This window comes from Suncus etruscus, chromosome 11 (assembly GCF_024139225.1).
Source record: "Suncus etruscus isolate mSunEtr1 chromosome 11, mSunEtr1.pri.cur, whole genome shotgun sequence".
Lineage (NCBI taxonomy): Eukaryota > Metazoa > Chordata > Mammalia > Eulipotyphla > Soricidae > Suncus > Suncus etruscus.
This window is the reverse complement of record NC_064858.1, coordinates 94097550-94122779: the sequence shown is the minus strand read 5'-3', so window position 1 is coordinate 94122779 and position 25230 is coordinate 94097550. Positions and strand designations below refer to the sequence as shown.

At 37.6% G+C, this 25230-nt stretch overlaps 1 protein-coding gene across 1 annotated transcript in view; it reads left to right on the top strand.

Moving 5' to 3' along the window:
• The window catches only part of WIF1 (WNT inhibitory factor 1), a 92432-nt gene extending 83827 nt beyond the window's left edge, over positions 1 to 8605 (top strand). The window contains exons 8-10 of the mRNA XM_049782768.1: positions 2509 to 2604; positions 3414 to 3509; positions 8371 to 8605. Coding sequence (XP_049638725.1) covers positions 2509 to 2604; positions 3414 to 3509; positions 8371 to 8492 — 314 coding nt within the window. The 3' untranslated portion in view covers positions 8493 to 8605. The remainder of the gene's footprint in view (positions 1 to 2508; positions 2605 to 3413; positions 3510 to 8370) is intronic.
• Positions 8606 to 25230: the final 16625 nt, after the last annotated feature.

Below are 25230 nucleotides of genomic sequence, written 5' to 3'. Positions count from 1 at the left end.
AATGCCATTTCTGATTTTTGAGGGACTCTAAGATTCCAGTATTATAGTGTCTCCCAAAAGATTAAATGCTCCTTTGGTCAGTTTATATACTAAGAAAATCCTTTTAAGATAAAAAGAGAAGTAAGTGTTTTTAGCAAAATGATTTTCATATGTATTTCATTTTATGTATGTAAAATATAGTTCTTGCTAGTAAAATCTCTAGAAGTTACTTCTTTCAAAGCTTTATTTGACCAGAAAAATTAAAGTTTAGCAAAATAAAGGTGGTTTTAAATACAAATTGTGTTTATTTTTTATATATACTAGTTGTATTTCTTTTTGTATTTGCGAGGGTAAGGAAAGAAGAGAGAGAGGGGAGTATGAAGGGAAGGAAGGAAGGAAAAAGAGAAAGAAATAAAAAGAGAAAAAATAAAGGAAAAGGAAAAAGAGAAGACAAAGAAAGATGGGCAGAAAGAAGGAAGAAAAGAAAGAAAAAACAGAAGAAAGAAAATGAAAGGAAAGAAGGAAGGAAAAGAAAAAATAAAGAAAAAGGAAAAAAGAAAAAGAAAAAAGAAAGAAAGAAGAAAGAAAATTAAGAAAGAAAGAAAAAAAGAAAGAAAAGAAAAGAAAGAACCATAATAACTAAAGTCTAAACATCTCCACTTCCCAAATCAAACTGCTCTTTCTGGAACACTGTAATCCCAGATACAGGATGTGATTTCAGCCTAGGATGAATAATCTCTTATTTTTTGTACTTCAGAAAATTCAGCCCTGGGACTAGAGAGGTTCTGAAGCAGGTAGGGTTCTTGCTTTGGATGCAAGTAATTAGCATTCATTCCCAGTACCACAAAGAGCTCCTGATCCCTGCCAGGATTGACCCCTGAATACAAAAACAGGACTAAGCCTTGAGTACTGCTGGGTGTGGTCTTAAATGAGGGAGCGGTTAGCTTTGGGGTGGCAAATTCTAGACTGCAGAGGGATAATGTAAACCCTCAGGAGTGCAAAAGAAGAAAGTTATATGATTTTTACATTTAAGGTCTTTCTTTTGAATCCATGATCCAAAATAAAATAAAATAAAATAAAAAAGCAACATACATTTGGAACAGAGATCAAAGGAAAAAAAGATGGATTATTAGGATCTAAAATAATTTTTAAGAAAAAAAAAACTCAATTAGGTATGTTATTAAGCCTTTCCTCATCGATTCTTCTTAGTAGCTTTTTTTTTACTTCAGCCACTGCTACAACAACCTGTTTGGCACAGACAGGCAAGAGCCTGACTTAACCTCAACTTTGCTGTCCAAAACTTCTCTTATTTTCTCTTCTTTTGCACCCAAAGACTTCCCAGTCATAAAACAAGAAAAAGAAAGCCCAACATTTACTTCAGCGCCACAGAACAGAAATTCAAGGAAGCTCTTCCATAGAGTGACTCTTGACTTGTATGATGTGACTAAGGAATGAATGTTTCTCACTTCCTTCTACTGATATCTCGAAGGTGCCATCCATGTGGTACTCTCAGGACCCTGCAAAATGGAGTCTGATTTCCCTGATGTTCACTCACAGACACACTATATGTTGCCTCTCCTGTCTTCCTTGTTTTATTCCTTCCATCCCCCAGGTCTGTTTTCTGAATCAATGATTAAGAAAGAGCAGGAGCAATTTATCCTGATATCATTTATATTTTTTTCTGGCTTCTATTAGAATTGATACCCAGAAAACATCATTCTGACTTGATTGTGAAAGATGCATTGGTGAACAAATAAGAGGAGAATTGGAACTATCTAGATGTACAGCACAATACATTTATCTTGATTTTTAAGATTGATAGTTTTGCCTTACAAATGAATAAATTATGTGCAAGTTTAGTTTTCTGTGGAATCCTTAGCTTAGTCTGATGTCCTCGGGAATAAGTACATAACAGTGCCTTAAAAGAAAAAGAGAGAGAGAGAAATGAGAGAGAGAGAGAGAGAGAGAAAGTATGCAATAGAATTTTGTTTGTCCTACAGTCTGGGGGTGCAGACGGGGGGTGGGAGGATGATGGGGGGAATGAACACTGGTGAAGGCATGGGTGTTAGAACCACATATGACAGAAGTTAACTATTTTTAAATCTATCTCATGGTGATTTAATTTTTTTAAAATCAGTTGTAAGTTTGCTTTAGGTAAATTTTCCATTCAAAAGTCAGAACTCACATTAAAGAACATTTAAGGGTTGTTAAAATCTTAAACTTTGGCATATCTTATATATTATCTTATATATTATGAATCAGTTGTTTATATTTAGTTTTTAAAAAATTACAGATGATACGCAAATTCTAGGTGATATGCAGAATCCTCTGTAAAAATACTGGCCTGTTGATTCCAACAGTGAAATTTAAATAGCAGAAAAGTCAGGGAAGACTTGGAATAAGTGAAAACTGCTAACATCTTATAGCATTATTTTCTCAATGTGTTATTTTGAAAAATGAATGATCTCTATGTGTTTCTTTTTTTCTGTATGTGATTTTTATGTTTAGTCACTTTCTTTACTTTTTCAGGCAAATGTTCCCAACCATGTCAGAATGGTGGCAAATGCATTGGCAAAAACAAGTGCAAGTGTTCCAAAGATTACCAAGGAGACCTGTGTTCAGAGCGTAAGTAACCCCTTTACATGACCTGTCACATACCGTTGAGGCATTATTAAGACCAATTCTGCACTGAGATCCCTTTATGATCTTTAGGTTGACACACTGTAGGAAATCCACTCATGTAATAAAATACACAACCACAGGGCAGGAAAAGAAATTGCGTGGAAAGTAAGAAGAGGTAACAGGAGAAGGGTTTAAAAACCTTAGGAACATAGGTATTAATTAGAGGTGGGGATGTTTTTACATATCAAAACCACAGAGTCAACAACACTGGAAGCATGACACCATGCTTAAAAACAAAACACCAAACTTAAAAGTGTGCCCGTTAAAGAGGTAGGCTTGAAGGGAAACCTGGGGACTTTGGTAGAGGGGATTTAACTCTAATGATGGGAATTGGTGTTGGATCATTGCATGCCTGAAAGTCTATTATGAACATGATAAACGACAATGTCTTTATACAGTATATACATATGTATTTATATATAAGTAGTTTTCTCTAGGAAAATAAACATCCATTACCAAGCAATTTTAAAGTTCCTGCATATAAAGGGGAACTATCCAGCTTAGTTTATAATCACTCTCAAAATTATTAATAAAAGTTTTGAAAGACCAGGTTTTCAAAAAGTTGTGAAAACCCAGATTATAGCTGGAAACTAACTTAGAAAAAAAAATTAAGGATGAGGCCAAAAGTAACACATTCTCAAGAACTTCAGGAAACTTCAGTTCTTCACATTCTAAAGAACTTTAGCAGCTGTGTAATTCTTTGATAAAACACAATCTCTGGAAATGTTCTTTTCTCGCACTCTTGATTGTAGCTGTCTGTGAGCCTGAGTGTGGCAAATACGGAATCTGCTATGAGCCTAACAAATGCCTATGTCAAGAAGGTTGGCATGGAAGACACTGCAATAAAAGTGAGTATGAGCTAGCTGGGGAGCTTTCTCTTTCCTATCTATTTCTTGGCTCCAGAGGCAAATGAACAACCCAGAAATTATTTGGGAAAAGTTGCTTTTCTGTTTTATTTAAGGCAACTTTTCCTTCTTCTTGTTGTCTTCTCCATTAATTCTTCTCCTCCTGCTCCCCCTCTTAGTCCTCCAACTTTTCTTCTTTTTCCTTTTCTGTTTCTTTTACCCTTCATCTCTATAACTCTCTCTTACTTTGAGTAAAAGCTTTAGAGAATCAAGAGAAATATGTCATGTATACATGTACTATTTGTAAGATATTATCACAATTTTTCTAAGTTAAATGAATATTATGGTTGGTCTGGTGTCACATACATAAATGTGGAAAGAAATGTAAAATGTCAGGATTTTACATATAATGTAGATCTGTGTCTATTTAGCTCTGATTTTATCATTCAAAATGTATCAGTCAACATCAAATAAATAAAGAGTTTTGACCTTTAAAATCTTTATATCAGTTATGGTATGTTTTAAATGAGTTCTTTTGAGGAAGAGCAAAAGTTGATAAAGCCTAGGAGAGAAACTCTGAATGGATAGTTTTCAAATTTACTACATCCAAAGTGAACTCTTTACTTAGGTAATAAACACTTAGCTTGTTTTATCTGCAAAATATAACTTGATAGGGGTTGAAGCAATAGTGCAGTGGTAGGGCGTTTGCCTTGCACGCCAGGACAAACCTGGATAGATCCCCAGCATCCCATATGGTCCCCCAAGCCAGGAGCGATTTCTGAGCGCATAGCCAGAAGTAACCCCTGAGCATCACTAGGTGTGCCCCCCCCCAAAAAAAAACAAAACAAAAAATATAGCATAATAAATTTGGCCATTCAGGATTGGGGTTTTGGTGGTTAGGTCTCCTAAGCAATGTTCAGGGGGTTGGAGGCTACTCTCAGTGATACTTGGTCAACTGGACCAGATGGTTCAAAGCTCAGCTTATCAGAACTGGGAGCTACTAGGGTGAAAAGGGCATGTTCAGGGCTGAAACCACAGGACTCAAGTGCAAAAATGTGCAATATTTGCAGCCCTGTCTGCTGAGCTATCTCCCCAGTTTCTCTGCCATTCATTTTGACGAGTATCTTCAATGACCTAAAGCATCAGTTTGAGGGATATAGCAGTAAGGATACAAAAATTCCTCCCTTGTAGAATCTCACTAGTAGGGATAGTTAACTAGCAATTGTATAAAATAAGCAATGCCTTGTTGGTGGTGTACAACCTCCCGAGCATGCCCCAACAAGGAAAGGCATATGTCAATTAAAATTGTATTCATCACATTGTGTCTCAACCAAAATAAAAAAAGGTACCCAGGGTATGTGTTTTATATGTGCAAGGTTTCAAGTTTGATCCCCAGTATCACATAACCTCTAGCAATGCTGAATGTAGCTGTGAAGGCCCCAAGCACAACTAGGCCTGAAAGCATTATTTCACCAGGCCAAAACATTGAACCATCAAGTCCAGTTGGCCAACTATTGTCAGAAGTGGCCCATCAGCATGATTTAGGAGTTTCTTTCAAAAAGAATAACCAACTCCAGTTGAGGAATCCCTTATATGAGATATGTTTTTAGGACCGTGGTCTTTAAAGGATTGGGCAAGGACTCTAGAGAGTATTAAAATGATCCACTGATTGAGGGAAACATTAGTTTGAAAATATTTTGAATAAATCATATTATTTTCTTTATATTTTATATAATATACTAGACTATGTTTTATATATTCATCTCTAATTTCTCTTTCTGTTGCAATATTACAGTATCCATATGTCATTCTGATGGTTCTCTACAATATATTGATATGTAGCTCTATACATTGTTTTATTTGTTTAGCTTAAGACATCTGGTCTGCAGGCTACACTAAGCTATTGATTTGAGTCTTTCCCTTCTCAATTAACAAGAGAATAGATGGAATTGACTGCAGGTGGGCACAGCTTAACTAGAAATGCAGCTTTTTTAGAAAAAGCTCTTTTACTCAAATATTAGTGGTCAAATGGTATTATGTTTCCAGGACTTGTATTTCTTACAGGGGAACCTTTATACTAAAAGACCTATAGAAAACCCACCATCCTAGAGCTACTTTGAATAAGAGCAGATCAGACCTTTTGTACAATCCTCAGTTAAATGCAAGTCCTGAGATTTATCCCAAAATCAAAGTAACTTCCAAGAAGTCCTCAGGACTGGGGATCCCAAGTCTTAATTTCCAAGGTGCTCTAGAACTTTCCTCTGGGAAAGCACAAGGGTGCCTCCTTTTGCAGAAACACCATCATTTTTCCCAAAAGAAAGAAGTCAGGCACCCTCAGGTAGATATGGTGAGCATTTGTGACAGAGCTACCAATCCCAAAGAACATCCCTATCTTCCCATGGGCCATGGGATGTCATGATGTACCTCTGTCAAATCAAGAAGGTGAAACTGGTGCTTCATTTAATGCACTGTGCTTTCAGAAGAGGCCACCCAGCCATTCTATACACTAGCTAAGAGAATCAAGCTGAAAGAATGGGATTTATTTTAACTAAAGGGAGGTGACAGGAAGCTCTGCAACACAGAGCAGACTCCCAGTGGGGTGACACACTGGGAGGTCTGGGGCACCAAGACATACTAGTGGAAAGGAGGAGACAGACTTGCCAGCAGGGAGGTTTGGGCTTCATGGGTGGCAGGACAACCAGAAGGGTAGGAATTTATTCCAGTGTATTGTTGGCTTATGTTTTGACCATTCCATGAGCTACTAGCTTACATACTGTCAATTCAAAGAAACTCATTCAGGAATAAAGTATTCTGTTCACAGTAGTTATTTAGTGGCATGCTGGCAGTTAAAAACCACAGAGAACAAATGCACTGCCAAACCTGACTAACTAATGTACTGGGAGATGGAGGCAGATTTTTTTTTTCAGTTTAGTTTTAGAAAATCAGTAGAAATGAATCAGGGCAAGTAGAGAAATAAAAGTCTCAAGTACTCCACTTAGAACTGGGCTGGAAATGGATGATGCATTTGTTTTTGTTTGTTTGGGGGCCCCAGGGTGGCTCTTGGCAGCACTCAGGAAACCACACAATATTCATATAGAATCTACATGCTCAGTGTAACTCCAACTGTTTAAGTTGTCTCTCCAGCCTTAGACACACATCTTGACAGAAACTTATAAGCCCCTTTGACAAGGAATCATTTCACACCATAAACCTTTTTCTAACCTATATAATATAAACCCCTTAATTCTAATAGATTTTCTATTTTTATAAATTTGAAGGCCATTCCATATAATTCCATCAATACAAAGAATGAGAATTGTTATATTAAATTGCAACCTAAGAACCTTGAATTTCAAGACTGGCTTTGCAACACAAAGAACAGAAATGATCAGATTCCCACCAGAAGCAACTCTGCATTTGAGATCTCAGTGCTAGATTTTTAAGTTTTGGGGTAGGGAACAGCCATCCATTCATCCGGATGATCATCCAATTTTGCATAAAGAATTTGTTCATGGCCAAAATATTTAGTTAGAGATATAATGGAATCCAGATTTGATGGAATAAAATGAGTTGCCTTCAATTTTTTTGCTAACTGCCATGCTTTTAAGTTAGTCAATACTATTTCTACTCTGCCAAGGTAATTTGTTGAGCTATTAGAGCATGTTTTGTTTCTGGTAGCTTTTATTTCCCCTTTAACACATGCAAGATTTTATGCAAGGGAAGATTTTATGATGAATGTTTCCAGGGCAATAGTGAGGAAAAAGGGAAACTCCCGTAAGAGGGAACATTCAGGTTCTATTTTCTTTTTTTATTTATTTAATTTTATTTTATTGAAACAATTGGGGCTGAAGATATAGTCCAGAGGTAGGGCATTTATCTTGCAAGTGGCCGACCCAGGACTGACGTTGGTTCGAATCCTGGCATCCCATATGGTCCCCCATGCCTGCCAGGAGCGATTTCTAAACACAGAGCCAGGAGTAACCCCAAGGTGTGGCCCAAAAACCAAAATAAAACAAAAACAATTGTAATAAACAGAATCCTTCATAGTTAAATTTGAGATATACAGTGAGTTAGGGCCTTCCCAACACCAGTGTCAACCTCCTTTCACCAATGGCCCCAGAGTGCATCCAATCCCATCACCCTGGACCTGCCAGTATAACAGGCCCCTTTAGATGGTTAAAGTTTAGATCCCTTGATCTTATTATCATTGACTTTGCTTGGATATTTAGTTCCGTCCTTATTTATTTCCCCACCAATGCATCCAAGATCTCAGGTTCTATTTTCTTCAGAGAGTTGGAGGGGAGACTTCAGAGGTCTTCTGGTTGGTCTTCTGGTTGATTCAGGGTTGATTTGGGGAACATAATTTTTTCATGGAATAGACAAATTGCCTGAATCCCTAGATGTAGCTCAGATAAGTCGACTTTTGCCCAAGGTCAAGGAACAAATAGGTAACAGAAACTGACTTAAGTCCCAAAGTGTCATAATCCAAAATCAGTACTACGATAGACAACACTCCACAGTCAATGCAGCCTCCCTAACAGAATTATTAATATCAGTGACTCTCATCATAACGAATTGATGTCCTATCACATTTCTGGTATCAAAACTAGGCAATAGACACTTTCAAAAAAAGTTGCCAAGGTTTGATTGTGGGCTAGCAGGTGAGGGAAGTCACATAATTCAGTCATCTCTTCCAAAATCTGGGTCCTTTAGCATCTCTCCATTCAGGTAGCCTTTTGTGGTGTCTGTGGCTAGGCACACAGGGTTGCAAAGGGAAAATGGATTTCATTTGAATGGTTAATAAGTAATCTGAATAGCCTGTTCTTGTAGTTTCTTTTCTTTTAAGCTGTGAATAATTTTGCAGGATACGAAGCCAGCCTCCTGCACGCCCTGAGGCCAGCCGGCACCCGGCTCAGGCCTTACCCGCCTTCAGTTAAAAAGACCGAGGAGCGACAGGATCCACCTGAATCCAATTATGTCTGGTGAACTCCGACATCTGAAACGTTTTAAGTTACACCAAGTTCATAGCCTTTGTTAACCTTTCATGTGTTGAATGTTCAAATAATGTTCATTACAGTTAAGAATACTGGCCTGAATTTTATTAGCTTCGTTATAAATCACTGAGCTGATATTTACTCTTCCTTTTAAGTTTTCTAAGTATGTCTGTAGCATGATGGTATAGATTTTCTTGTTTCAGTGCTTCGTGACAGATTTTATGTTATGTCAGTGGATCAAGTTAAATTTTTGTCTTTTCAATGTGTAGTTGGTGACTAATTTCCAAAATTACAATGCATCCGTGGTGTGGGCTGGGGCAACATTAGTGAAGGTCAATGGAATAAAAATGCATAAATCACAGGGATTTGGATGAAGCAGTAAATATGCTGAAGTTATAGCATTTCTAACTTTTTTGTCAAGTATTCAGATATTTGTCACATTTTTTTAATTGCTCTTATTTTAAAACTCTCAATACAATGTATTTTGACCTTATCATGATTCCAGAGAATTCCATATTAAAAAAATAATAACAAATAACACTGTAGTAGTGACATTTAAACAGTATAATATATTGTGAAAACAATAAAATAGGGATTATAATGTATGAACATTTTTGCATTGGCTTGAAGCAATATAATATATTGTAAACAAGACACAGCCCTTACATAATAAACACTTTATACTGTTTGTATGTATAAAATAAAGGTGCTGCTTTAGTTTTCTGAGTATTGTATGGAGTGATTTGTACATGTGCTATCTGATGGAAATAATGCTGCTTGTGATTAGTGCAGTTAAAACTTTGCAGTATTGTGCCCCAGAGCAATAGAACAGCAGGCAGGGTATTCACCTTAGCATGCAGCTGACCTGGGTTTGATCTCCAGCACCCCATATAGTCCTCGCAGCATCACTAGAAGTAATTCTTAAGTATAGAGCTAAGACCCTTGAGCTTCATCGGGTATGGCCCAGAAACAAACAAAACAACAATAACAAAGATTTGCAGTATCTTTTAGGAAGTAAAAAAAGAAAATGTCAACTGCTTAATTCTCTGCCTCTGTCTTAGCTCTCCTAGTTCTGCTTCTGCTCCAGCCAGGACTTAAAACACTCTGGTTGGGGCCGGAGTAATAGTACAGCGATAGGATGTTTGCCTTGTATGTGGTTGACCCAGGACAGACAGTGCCCCATATGGTTCCCCAAGCCAGGAGAGATTTTTGAGGGCATAGCCAGGAGTAACCCCTGAGCGTCATGGGGTATGGCCCCCAAACAAAATAAACAAAAAAAACCCACTCTGGTCACCTGCAGCATTCCTATTCTGGTTTAGGTGTCATTTCTTTAAAAATTCATTAGGAGGGCTGGAGCAGTGGCGTGAACAGTAAGGCGTCTGCCTTGCATGTGCTAGCCTAGGACGAACCATAATTCTATCCCCCGGCGTCCCATATGGTCCCCCAAGCCAGGAGCGATTTCTGAGCACATAGCCAGGAGTAACCCCTGAGCGTCAGGAGTGTGGCCCAAAACAACAACAACAAAAAAATAATTACAAGTCGAAAAGTTGACTTATTGGCTTAGCCTGTCAAGCAAATGGCTAGCTGTAAGTTCAAACCATGATGCTGTTTCATTCACTACGTAATTCTGACTGTTCCCAGAGTACAAGGTCCTCAGCAAAGGAAAAGAAACAATTCATGAAAAATGTTCAAAGACTTTCTAAAATGTCAGATAAGTGCTGTCATGTATTAAAAATTATATGTTCCATCTTACATGACTATCAGGGATTGTAAATACTGTGAAGTATTTTTTAAAAATCTCTTTTACAAATTCTTTAAACCCTGAAGTTTGTAGCTATGACATAATTTTCCCAAGATCACAAGTGATAGGGATAGATTTGACTCCATATCATGTGACTAAAATTTTCGAACATTGGGGCCTGGAGAGATAGCACAGTGGCATTCGCCTTGCAAGCAGTCGATCCAAGACCAAAGGTGGTTGGTTCGAATTCCGGTGTCCCATATGGTCCCCTGTGCCTGCCAGGAGCTATTTCTGAGCAGACAGCCAGGAGTAACCCCTGAGCACTGCCGGGTGTGGCCCAAAAAACTCAAAAAAAGAAAAAGAATTTCAAACATTGCTCTTTTTACTCCTTTTTAATGAATATAGTAGAAAGTTTACAAATCCTAGCTCCTTTCCAATTTAGGTTAGTCTCTTAATTCTCCCAAGGGAATGTGCCCTATATGTTATAGTTGCTCTAAAGTGACAAAGTTTTCTTATACTGGAAGTGGCAGAGTCATTAGTGTGATTTAGGGAAGTGATAATGTGTGCCAGAAGTGAAAAAATGGAGACACCATAAGTAAAGTGAACATATCTTGTTGGGGTACTAAATACTAAGAGTGTCTTTTTTTTCTAACAAGTATGTGCCCTGAATGTCCATCTATAGTCACACAGAGTTGATAAAATGTGACCTGGAAACAGAGAACTAACCTTACTCTTAAAATAAGAATCTTCAGGTCTTAATAAAAGACATCAGTATAAAAACCTTCTTATTGGGGCTGGTGAGGTGGCACTAGAGGTAAGGTGTCTGCCTTGCAAGTGCTAGTCAAGGAAGGACCATAGTTCGATCCCCCGGCATCCCATATGGTCCCCCGAAGCCAGGGGCAATTTCTGAGCGCTTAGCCAGGAGTAACCACTGAGCATCAAATGGGTGTGGCCGAAGGAAAAAAAAAGTACCTTCTTATTTAACATTTGAAGTGAGAATCTAGAGAGTTTGGTGCAGAAGTTAAACTCAATCCCAGGGGCCCGGAGAGATAGCACAGCGGCGTTTGCCTTGCAAGCAGCCAATCCAGGACCAAAGGTGGTTGGTTCAAATCCCGGTGTCCCATATGGTTCCCCGTGCCTGCCAGGAGCTATTTCTGAGCAGACAGCTAGGAGTAACCCCTGAGCACCCCCGGGTGTGGCCCAAAAACCAAAAAAAAAAAAAACTCAATCCCAGGCACAACATGGTTTCCTAAGCATCACTGGGTGTGGCCCTAAAAATTTCCAATCACCACCATTCTAGATCTGGTATCCCTGGCACTGGAGAGCCTGAGCAGCATCATGTTATTTGGCTGTTGCACTGAACTGGTTGGCAGAGAATGCCTAGTGGGATCCTCAGGCCTCCTGCACACTGCTTGGGAAAAATCCACCTAACCTAGCCCCCAAATTCAGATGCATGATAATAAAGATTTATGACTATGACAGAAAGTTAAGCTTGAGTCTCAAATAATAACAACAATAATAATAATAACAAGAGCTCACATGCATTGACTCAGATGATAGAAAGTTATACAGAACACAAGATCACAAATAACAATAGTCTATGTCAGGTATCTCCATACTATTCTGCCTGCATAATACAATAAAAAATTTGAGCATATTGTCTTAAAGAAGACTATTTTTAATTATTATTATTATATTATAAAATTATTATAAAATTCAGAACTGCTAAAAGTGATAAATATATGTAAAGAAACTCTTTTCTTCAACATGGTCTTATGGGCATCCATGAGTACACACACTCTTCGCACAGACCTCAAGTAAAGGGGAGAGAGATAAAATATGAAATGGCATTGATGTCAAATAATTGGGACACAGAGACTTCAAATATAAATAGGGGACAGTTGACTGATAGTAATGCCAGTCACCACAGAGGAAAAGAGTAGATTTCCACAGTTGTGATTAAGTTTTAAGATGCTAAATTCAGATAACTTTTAGGGAATCTTATTGATATAATTAGGAGGTTGGAAATACTTGGAAATAGGAGATTAAGCCAATACTTTCCTAGTTATTGGTCATATTATAAATGATAAACATGAATTATATATTGAGATGATCTTTTAATAAAAATTTATATAAATGTTTTATTGGTGAGAAGCAGTATTATTTGCTTGTTTTTGTTTTTATTTATTTGTTTATTTATTTATTTACTGGGTTTTGGGTCACACTGAACAGCGCTCAGGGGCTACTCCTGGCTCTATGCTCAGAAATCGCTCCTGGCAGACTCAGGGGACCATATGGGATGCCAGGATTCAAACTAATGACCTTTTTGCATGAAAGGCAAATACCCTACCTCCACGCTATCTCTCCAGCCCTAGATTCTTTTTTTAATTAATTTGTTTTTTTGTTTTTTTTTTTGTTTTTGTTTTTGTTTTTGGGTCACACCCGGCGGTGCTCAGGTGTTACTCCTGGCTGTCTGCTCAGAAATAGCTCCTGGCAGGCACGGGGGACCATATGGGACACCGGGATTCGAACCAACCACCTTTGGTCCTGGATCGGCTGCTTGCAAGGCAAATGCCGCTGTGCTATCTCTTCGGGCCCCTTTTTAATTAATTTTTATTGTGGCCAAAGTGAATTACAAATCTTTCAAAGTAATCTTTAAGGCACATAGTGACAATGAATGAGGGGCATTTTCACCACCAGTATTGTCCTCCCTCCATCCCTATTCCCAGCATGCATCCCATATCTCCCCGCTTTATCCCCTCCTAATGCTAGTATAACTGGTTCCCATTTGCACAGCTTGTAGATTGGGTATCGATTCTGTTGTTGTTGATTTTGGGTTTGGTGTTCATGTCTGAGCATTTTTTTTTTATTTTTACTAAATGTTCATACGGCTGTCTGGTCCTGGTATGATTCATTTTCCTCCCTCAATTTATGAGGCTGAATAAGATGATTCCAGTAATGTGTATTTAAATTCTATAGTCCACATTCTTTGCTTTTTTCTATAGATATCTACGTATATATTTATTTGTGTGTCAATGTGCCTTTCCTAATAGGCAAACTAATTAAATATATCTCCTGTCCTCCTCCATCCCGTTTGTATTCTCAATCTTCATCTAAAACACACCCTTTGATAACCTGTGAGTCTATGCAAAATCACATCAATGGAAGTCAGCTATTCAAATAAAGGTCAATAGGACGGACTATGGCATCACTTGCTATGCTTATGAAGTTAATATGGAGGAATGGGAGGAAGAAGGAGAAAAGGAAAAGGAAACAGACTAGTTATGTAAAATACCTTTAAAGAGGGACCTGAGTGATCATATAGTAAGTAGGGCGCTTGCCTTGCATGTGTCTGACCCAGGTTTGGTTCTCAACATCCCATATGGTCCCCAAAGCACCACCAGGAATAAGTTAGAGCCAGGTGTAACCTCTGAGCATCACCAGATGTAGCTCTAAATCAAAAACAAAAAATACCCAAACCTCTAGAGAATCGTTTAAAATTAAAGTAGTGTGAAGTTAAGAAGGTATATATCTTTTAGTCAACTAATTAGGAAAATTCAGCAAAAGTTCAGGGGTAAAGTTAGAAAGATGTCATGCAGGAAACTGGTTCACAATTGTGAAAGAAGAACGTGTAGCTCTATGCTCTGCTCCAGTTTCCTCAGAGGATATGCGTCTGTCCCCTTACTAGAAGCACAAAACAGTTGCTCAGGAAAAGTTTTATTGCACTAGAAACTTGCATTAGAACTGGATTGAAATGCTGAGGCCTGTGGAGAAATGATCTTTTGATATCCCTTCATACCAATAATTTTAAAAATACATTTTTTAGATTTATTTGCAGAAGATATTCATGGTAGAGACTAAAAAAATTGAAAAAGAAATGAACCTTTATGGACTGTAATGATAATACAGCAGGTAGGGTGTTTGCCTTGATTTCAGTTGACCTGAGTCTGGTACCCAGCACTATATATGGTACTCTGAGCCTTGCCAAAAATGAACCCTAAGCTCAGAGCCAGGAATAAACCCTAGTGTAAGGTGCTAGGCCTCTCTCTAACAGATCTAGATCTGATATCAGCTCCAGGTATGCCAACTTTGCCTTACTCCTCACAACCCTTGGAAAGGTAGCTACTAGAAGTGGTGAAAACAATGGTGGTTATTGAAGAGAAGCAAAGCAGAATGTGGGAGGAATGGATAAAAGGGTCTTTGATAGTGGAAGAAGTCTTTGTGGTGTGTGTGGTGAGTGACTCTTGTGCACATTTGGAAGTGTAAAGCTAACCCTCACATGCCATAATATTTTAACCAATCATCTTTCAAAGAAGAAAAAATGCTGATGGTGTGTGTAGGAAGTTTGGAAGATATAAAGATGGAACCAGAGATGGAAGGTCATGGATACTTCGGTGGTATACAGTAACTTTATACATCGGTACAATAAATGGAAACACTATAGCAACCATATTATGTGATAATAAAAGAAAGAACAAATGTTTAAATGTTGCTGACAGGGTTCAGCTTCTCACCCACTAGCAAAGAATAGTGCTCCCTTTAAAACTAGCCAAGGCTTTTTAGATGGAAGTGTACTGAAAACATTGCTAATTCAGCATAGTCTCTGAAAAATGAACTGGCAGAGGGTATTCACAGTGCCAGCAATACTTAGGCAATTGTGCTGGACAATTCAGTGCTCAGGTCCAATGATGCAGTGATTCTCACACTCAATGGTACTGGGGGGTCAGTGGAACCCATTAGGTTATATTCAGGGTGCTTCCTGTACAGTCTCATGCAGCCAAGAATGTACTCCAATTCTTTGAACTATTTCCCCAATCCCAGTCCCTTGAAATTGTGAATTACCTCTCCAAGTGACATCCCAAAGTATTCTCTTCCATCATCTACTGTAGTCCTCTTAAAGGGACACTTAATGACTTAATTTTATTCTGCTTCATTCCATGTATAGTGAGACATTGAACACAATTTTACACATTCACAGAATTTTAGTGTGAATGCTAGGCCTTGTCCTAGAGAAACTAGCCCTAACACTAGCTCCAAACAAGAGCATAGAGCATGTGTCCCATGGTTTTTCTATTGAGATTAGAGTGTAGTATACTACATTATAATACATAGTGGCCCATAATACAGAAGGAAATAATAAACAAAACTGTTTGTTTCTATATTATCACAGAAGGCAGACATGATCTTATTAAAGTGCCATTTAATAGAAACCAATCTAAAGATGATCTCCCCCCAGCTGTGGTATACTGAGCAGCAAGATGAAGGAATGGGTGGTACTGAATTATGGCAAACATTTGCAGTACTGAGAATGCCAAATTTGGAACAGGGAGGAGGAATGTTGTGATACTGTAGATGATATAATCATATTGATCAAGTGTCTTGGACACTATAATAGTTAAAAAAATTAAATGTGTTTGTTAAGTATGTAGGGTGAGGTTAGGAAGAAATTTTGAGATAATGGTGGAGGGCTGCTGGTATTGATGGTGGGTTTGAGCCACATTGTCATTTGAAACTCTGTTATGACAAGTATTGTAAATTATAGAGCCTATTTTTTAAAATGAAGAAATAAATAGAACTGGGAGCTGAAGGAAGCTAGAGAAGGGGAGAGTGAGAAGGGACCATGGGATAAAGGTAAAGGAATTACAGTAGGAGCTCAGCAATTATATAACAACTTTAATATTATTATAAATCTCAAGACTTCAATTAAAAATAAATAATTAATTGGGATGGAGAGATAGTTCTGTGGATAAGGCACTTGGCTTTCATGAGGCTGACCTGGGTTCAATCCCCGGTATTCATATGGTTTCTGAGCTCACCAGGAGTGATTCAGAAGCACAGAGCCAGAATAAGCCCTGAGCGCTGCTAGGAGTGGCTCCAAATTAAAATCATAATAACACAATAAGTAAGTAATAGCTGGTATAGCAAAGTGTGGGAGAATATATGCTACTATGAAGTGAGCAATTTTTATATTAGATAAATGGGAAACATGATCATTCTTCTGAGGCAATGAGGTGGCAAGAATAAAAAGAAAGCAAACAATAAATTTGCCAAAAATAAGAGTATCAATATAATTCATTTTAGACAGTTTATGCCTGTGGTACAATGAAAAAGTTTAGTAAGTATATTGTGTAAATATCCTATCATATTGCAAAGCATTCAGATGTATTGGGAAGATTTTTTATTTTTCCAAGTTCTAATGTTCACTCTAAACATAGATGGTTTTCACACCTACTGCTAACTTATCGTCAATAATAGTTCAAAGATAAAAAATCAAAGTATTTTACTATATTTGGTTTTGCTGGTTTCCCCTGGGTTTTTCTTTTTTTGTTTTGTTTTGTTTTTTTTGTTTTTTGGGGCCACACCCAGTAATGCTCAGGGGTTACTCCTGGCTATGCACTCAGAAGTTGCTCCTGGCTTGGGGGACCATATGGGACACCGGGGGATCAAACCACGGTCCATCCAAGTCTAGCGCAGGCAAGGCAGGCACCTTACCTTTAGCGCCACCGCCCGGCCCTCCCCTGGGTTTTTCATTCCCTTCATCATTAAGCCCTGTTGACTCAATTGTTGGGGATACCTGGTATTTCTTGAATGCTCAAACTAGGAAAAAACTGAGTTTGCAAATTATCCTACTGAATCCATGCATAGTTTTGCATGTCACAGAACATAACTCAGCCAGGGTAAAGTTGCCTGCCATAGGGGACATGGCCCTGGAAGGTCCCAGTAGGAAACAAGGTCCTGAAGACATAGCAGGAACAGAGAGCAAAAGGGCACAGAGAACATTAGTGGTTTACAGAGCAGGACCAGTTAGTCTAGCAACCTGAGAGGCAAAGAACAAAATGAACACCTTGGTCCCTCATTTGAGAATATTTAGCATTTCAAGAGCATAAAACAAGATATTCAACTAAACGTGTGGTCTTTGTTATACAGAGCTCTGTAACACTGCAGTCACACATCCATGGTGTTGGCTCCATTCTGGAAATTCTTTGGGGATATGTAGGTAAAACACAATACAATCATCTTTTGTGCTTGGTCCAAGCTCTGTGTGCTTCCCTTGCATTTTCCTCACTCAACTTCCAGGCTTAAGAATGGAAGAATCATTAGCCATTAAATCAGTTAAGTCAACGACCAGTTGCTGAATTTCTTTTTGTATTAGTATTGGAACACAAAATTAAGAAAACAAGGAAAGGCAAAATGAGGGGCAAAAATTTATGGCTTCATATTTCAATCCAGTCAAACTCTTTGAACTTCAGTTCCTGCTTAAGAAAGAAAGAATTTGTAGGTTGAGTTTATAGCTCACAGGGGAAAGATATTTTCAGAATTCTGTGAATAATCCATTTTAACCAAAAAGATCTTCTTGGGTTATTCCAACTTCTGACTGCTGTTCTTTATTAGAAGGCAGAAACCTGGCTGGGGTTGGGATCTTAAGCCTTGGGATAGAAATTAAGTTCATCTCCACCCAAGGAAGTTTGAGTCAATGAAGAGCCATATGACACTCTCCAGAAACCCCAAAGACAAATGTCCCTAAAGCTCAAATTAGTCTTGCTTCACTTCAAGGAAACACCCATAACTAAAAAGCAAATCTGTGATTTTCTTTTTCTTTTTGCAAAGAAGAATTTTTGCTTGGAGTTTTCATTTGCGCCGAAAGCCTTTTCTACTGAGGAAACAAATACAGTTTAGGCCAAACCCTCAAGCACTGTGTCCATTGGATTGCTTGAGTGAAATAAAGACTTGGTGGCACACCAGCTTAACCCCAGGTATCCTACTGGAATTTTCAAACTCCTATGCTTTTCTGTCATTTAGAGGGTCTGCCTTGGCTTGTTTATTTGATTACGTATTCCCTTGTTTCTAAACCAAAACCAGATTGAGAAAGCAGCTGCAGGGGAATAAGCTGAGGTGAACGGTAAGTCTCCACATCCTGGCTCCACATTTAAGCCATCCTTAAAATGATGATGTGAGTTCAGGCAATTCCAAAGGGGGGCAATACAGTGCAATCAGTAGAATATTTGCCTTGCATATGACAGGCCTGAGTTCAATCCCTGGGACCCATTATGATCCCGAGATCACCAGGAATGACCCCTGCGCACAGAATCAGTAGTGAGACCTGAGCAACACTAGGTATGTCCTCCCAAAACAAAACCAAAAAGAATGTTCCATCAAAATTCAGGGACAAGGAGTAAACCCTGAACACCAATGGATGTGGCAAAAACAAAACAAAACAAACAAACAAAAAACAAAAACCCCAACAACAACAAAAAACAAACAAAAAACTCAACTACAGGTATTTCAATGACAATTATATTTATATAATTGGCTAAAAACATATGGAAGGAAATTACTACAGTCTTTGTGCCTTTAGAAGAAAAAAATTACTTTTGAAACAGACCATCAAGTTAAAATTAAAGCAACAGGTAATGCTGTGCTGTGAGTCTATCAATGCCTTATGTAGGGACAGAGGGTGAAGGCATGGGGAAGCCAACCTAGTGATCCTCAGGGGGTTATTCCTGGCTCTGTGTTTAGGAGTGACCCCTGGCAGTGCTCAGAGGACCATTTGTAGTATCAGTGTTGCACATAGGTCAGCCACATGCAAGATTATGTCCTACAAGCTCCTCTAAGCAAGACTATATCCTATGTCCTATAATGCCCTAAAAGCTCGTGCCCTTCACCAGTGTTTTTTAATGTGTGCCCCTACCAAAAACTGACATTTCACAGGGGTGAATTATTAGAATTCTAGCAGAGTATAGTAACAGGAGAACCAGCAAAGTAGCTTTCTGATAAAGAGCACTTGCCCAATCCAGAAGCAGCATTTTAAACTTTCTAGAGATTCTTTCTGAGAAAATGTTGATTTACAGCATCTTTGTGATGAGGATTACAAATTCAAAGGAGAAATTGATGTTTGGAATTTGTTGAAGATTGCAAAGAGTTTATAAGCAAGAATAACACTATATTGAGTTATTCAAAGTCAAGTTCTGGAGAACACTAGGTACTCAGGATCTTAACATGAGTTTTATGAAAAAAAAAAGATTCTGCCATCAAATTAAGTCTGAATAAGGGAATTACACTAAGTTAGGCAGGATATATAATAGCATCACTCAAATGTTTACTGTGCTATTGTGAGTCACTTCTCTGGAAACTAGTAAGACAGCATTACCCAAACTTTAGAGCATAGATCTAGAAAAGTTTGATATCTCTGGAATCTGATCTCAACTTTTGTTTTCTCAATTTGTTGTCCTATCTGTCTGAGTCTAATTAAAAAAAAAAAACCAGAAGTCTGTTAACTTATAACTCAAAGATCTTCTGAATTATTCTGTAAATGAATGAATTTTATGTCATTTGTTGACCTTTCCCCTATTCGTTCAGGAATAAACCGATCTATTTTATTATAGTTCTACTCAATTACAGGAGAACTAGAATACACTTACATTATATGTAAGTATTTTTAAGCTTTATATGTAAACAGATAATTTATAAAATTTATTTAACTCACAAAAGAATAGATGAGTGAAAATTTCTAGGTATTTAAGCAATAGCTAGGCACCTATGTGAACCTGCTGGCTAAAGCACTTCTATAAGTCAACTGCCATTGTACTGTGTTGATGGCCCTTACTCAGTTCTAGATCATCACATCACTCAGCTTCAGATTGAAGATATCACTGGAGGGGAGAGAATTTAAAAAAGGTCATTACCTCAAGATAAATTGGGAGAAAACCTTTTTCTTGTCAGAGTTGTGCCTGCTCAGCCTCTAGCAGGGTAGCCTCTGACACCTAAAAGATAAAAAGAATAATTTCAGCACAATATAGTAGAAGCAGTTAAAAGAAAGACTAGCATAAAATTTAACAACTGAACAATAAGTAAATATGCCTCTGTCATAAGAAAATTTTCTCTAAAGAAATCAGAAATTTCTCTGCTTCTTAGATTCAGGACATATTTTGTAATATAAAATCATAGTCACAGGTTCTTTCTAGGAGTTATGGTATTAATGTCTCTTTGGCATCATCATTCAATCCCTCTATTCAATATTAATGAATCTAGTCTATGCTGAGAATGAAGGATGGATCCGTAGGCTACCAAAACAAAAAGAAACCTACTGCTATTATAGCACCAGGAAGATGACTTAAAAAAACTAAAGCACATGCTTTTATGTGGAATACTGGTGTTTAGTCTGCAGAACTGCATAGTATCCTAGATGCCAAGCTGAGAGTAGCCCCCTGCACCCCAACACAAAATCTAATGGAAAGTAGAATTTACATGATGAAGTCAATCACAGGAAATATAAAATTGTATGGCCTGTTTGGAAAACAGTTTGGCAGTTTCTTAAAAAATTATGTTAATGACCTATAGAGAGAACTTACCATATGCTACATTAATTCTACTTTATGTTCCTATCTAAAAGAAATAGGACATGTCACACATCTATATGAATCGTCGAATCGTCATAGCAGTATTATTCATAATAGTCAAGAAGTAGAAACTGCCCAAATGTCTATCAGCTGATAAATTGATGAATACAACATGGCCTGTCAAATAATGAAGTTGACAACAACAACAAAAAAAAATGAAATGTTAATGCATGTAGGGTAAACTTTATACCAAATGAAAGAGACCTGATATAAGACAGGGAAATGAGGGTAAAACTAAGGGCCAAAAATTAATTGCTAAAGAACACGATGGATTTTCTTAAGGTAATGCAATTGTCTCAAAACTATGTTTTGGTAATGATTTGCACAATTTAGTACAATTACTAAAAAGCATTATTAACTCACTTAAAATGGATGGCTTTTATGGCATATAAATTATAATTAATAAAATTATTTTAAGCAAAATAAGTATAAAGTCATATTTGCTAAGTGTTAGAATATGAATTTGAAGGTTAGTTTATTATAGTTTGAATTCTATTAGTAAAATCTTTAGACTTGATGATTATCAAGTGAGACCTATACCTTATCCCACCTTCAGTACCCCAACCCCAGGCTCAGACAACCACTAGTTTTCTTTCTGGCCCTATTTATTTTTCTTTTTCCTGAGAATTTCATATAAATGGAAACTAAGTGTGATCTTCTGAGTCAGGCTTCTTGGTTGACCTTGGTGGGGGTCACACATAATTAAGAGAAGGAGACATCCAGGTGTGCAGCAGAAAAAGTCAGGTTCAGTTCTGACCTTTGTGACAAAAGATGTCATAATTTTCTCTCCCTGTTCCAGACCTCCTCAGCACTCTCTGTGCAAATGTAATTTATAAGAAATACATACATGAGCTAAAACTGAACGACAGCAAACTGAGTGGAAGAAAATATTTACACTCAGCACATCAGATAAAGGGTTGCTATCTAGGATATGCAAAGTACTCACAAAGGTTAACTCCCCCAAATCTAAAAGCTTCATCAAAAAATGGGGGAGAGAAAATGAATAGACACCTTTCTGAGGAAAACCTAACAGATGGCCAAAAGGCACATGAAAAAATGCTCATCATCACTTATCATTAGGGAAATCCAAACAGTAAGATATCTTCTTACACCAGTGAAGATGGTGCACATCAAGAATATTAGAAACAATCTGTGTTGGCAGGGAAAGAACAGATGAAAAGGGAACTCTCATTATCTGCTGGTGGGAATGTCAGGTTTAACCCTTATGAAAAACAGCTTGGAGAATTCTTAGCAAACTCAGAATTGAGCTGCCATATGACCCAGCAATTCCACTTTTGGATATCTGTCTCCAGGACAGAAAAAACATTCATTCAAAAGGACATGTGCACAGCACTATTCATTGCAGTACTCAGAACAATAGCTAAGAGATGGGCAGGAGTGATAGAACAGCAGTAGGGCATTTGCCTTGCACATGGCCGATCCAGGATATATGTTGGTTTGATCCCCAGCATCCCAAATGCCCCCCCCAAGTCAGGAGCGATTTCTGAATGCAGAGCGAGGAGTAACCCCTGAGCAACACCAGGTGTGCCCCTCCCCCGCAAAAAGAACAATAGCTGAGTTGGAATCAACCTAGATGTCCAATAACAGATACATGGATCATGAAAATCTGGTACAGTGGTGGTATGAAAGAAGGATAGAACTAAATATCCAAACCAGTGTCAATATTGTGAAATCTTGAGACACAATGTCTAACATCCAAAGTTAAACAGGTACCTGTTATAATGGCATTTGGGTCAAAGTGAAGGTATGGGATGGATTCTGGGAATATTAAGGGAGGGAAATTGACACTGGTGGTGGGATTTGTATGTCTAAAACTTAACTATGAATACCTTTGTAAATCCCACTGCTTTCAATAAAAAATTAAGTAAAAAAAAGAAATACATGTTTGGACACCCAGATTATCAAAATGTGTTTCTCTGACCTTTCTCCTTAGTCTGTGACTCACAGACTATGACTGTGACTGAGAGAGAAAATAGTGTCCCTTGTCATGTAAATGAAGTGACTTTGGAAGAATCAAAAAATGGAGGCTGGCTGCCAGAAGAGTCTTAGAAGAGCCTACCAAGAAATTAAAAGCTTTGAATTTTCACTCCAACTTTTGGACTTCAGAAAGATAGAACAATTGGAGGTTCAATCAACTAGCAAAGGCCAGTGAACTGAAAAACCATGCATATGTAATAAAAAATCCAAAAAGGACCAAATTAGAAGCAGAGTTAATGAACAGGTGGAGATTTAGGACAAGGTAACCTGGACAAGATAAAAGACTGTGTGCCCTTTTCTACATACCTCTGTGTCTCTTCCAGTTGTCTATTCCTCTTTTTTTTTTTTTTTTTGTAGTGAAGTGGTAATGGGTTTCTTGAGTTCTATGAGCCTCTCTAGCAAATTAATGAAACGTGAGTAAGGGTTTGTGGGAATCTCTGATTTATATATACCTGGTTTCTCAGAAGCTCTGGTAACAACCTAGGCTTTTAACTAGTGTCTGATGTGAAGAAGGGTCTTCAGAGACTGAAATATAATACTACCTCTCCTGGAATGTCAGTATATTTAGTTGCTGTTTGAGTCCTGGTTGTTTCTCAGTCTACATATACATTTACATTAGAATTGATCCTGGGGTTTATTTACCTTCCTTTGACAGCCACCTGGAAGCCCTGGAAACAATTCTATGGTCTACTGAACTCTATGGTTTATTTGTGATAACTTGGCCCAAAGGTTAGAGGTCATCCCAATAACATGGCATTCAGTCTGACGTGTCTTTTCCATCGGGTGAGGGAAGCACTGGGTGACAGAATTTTTTCTGCCTATAGTGGTCTAGTCCAAACTTTTCAAAACAGAACAAGAACACATTTTTATGTCTCATTGACTCCAGCCCACAAATTTTTCTATCAATTTCTCTCATGATGATAACAAAGAACTATAGGCTGGTTGTTTCTCTCTGACATATTATTTTCACAGTTAAAACTATTTCTTAAGATGCCACATTTTCATATATTTGGGAACAATGGAACATCCTATCAAACCTGTTTAACCAACTCTACACCAGTGATGGCACACAGAGTTTAAGATTGACTCAGTACATTGAAATGGAAATGAATCTCTGTGTTTAAGTGTTTGAACCTGCCCTAACTTCATAGAAAACAATGAAGGTGACTTATTGGATTAATTCAGTTATGAGAATTGAATGTGTTTCTTCTTTTATAAAATTGCCAGTTCATAATCATCATTCAAGACTAAAATCTAACTAAGACTCTGAAATCCAACAGGGGAAAAAGTCATTCATTAAACAAATACTACTGTAGTGGTAGCATTGGTTACTTCAGGATACCACCAGCAGCAGCAGCAACAGTAGTAGTAATAGTAGTAGTAGTAGTAGGAGGAGGAGGAGGAGGAGGAGGAGGAGTTCCTTCAGGATAAAAATCTATTAAAGGGAGGCTTGTACCTTGTACTAGCTGACATTTCTACCTATATGTGATTTCTGATGTCACTCTAGACAGTGAAATTTTCAGTGATTTGATCTGCTAAAGTGATAGTGAAATTGTCTCGAACATATACTCCAGAAGTGCTTTTTGCATAGAACTATTACCGATTTTTAAAAATATATCTAGAAGGATTTACAACAGAGCCTAGAAATTAGATACCTACCGTCAAATTGTAGTCTAACAGGATTACAGGTTGGTCTTGGGGCTCAAGTCAGATGTTATAAAGATGGAAAGGCCATCATTTGGAGAAATATAGTTTTCAATATATACTCTGATAATAACCCCTCTGTGTCCTCAAAATATGGTGGTAATTACTTCACGAGGTTGATGAGGAGGTAGCATGTAATGTGCAAGGATTGCCACCCAGAAAGTAGCCAATAAAATGATTGTGGTAGTGATGGTTACTGCTCTTTAAATATAGAGAAGAGGAAAGATAAATAACCAATAGTTATTTGAAAGAACATTGGTTCTCAATAATTAGTGATCAGGTAAATACAAATGAAACCAAAATGAAATACTATTTTAACTGCTTAGCATTGTACTATATGTTAGAAAATATAAAAATCAGTGAAGATGATCATCTATTGATAGTGGAACTGTAAAATATCTCAATCAAGTTGCTAGTTTCATGGTATATCAAAAAGTCAAATATATCTCCTTTATGATTCAGCAAGCCCATCCTAAGTATAGACTTCAGAAACATTTTTGATATAATGCCTTGAGAATAATGAGTAGAATATTGCAATGTGGTTTAAAATACCAGATATTTATACATTATATACTATTACATACTAAGTATATATGTAAGATATAATAATATAATTATATGCAATATGTTATATAATTATGACATATATTTATAATATTATGATATATATTATATATCACCCAAGTGTCCACCAAAGAGACTAGATAAGCAGTGTTATATATATATATTAAAAAAAAGAATTTTAGGAAGTTGGAGCAATGGTACAGCAGCAATAAATAAGAAGCCTTAACATTTCACAACTGCAGGGCTGGAGAGATAGCATGGAGGTAGGGTGTTTGTCTCGCATGCAGAAGGACAGTGGTTCGAATCCCGGCATCCCATATGGTCCC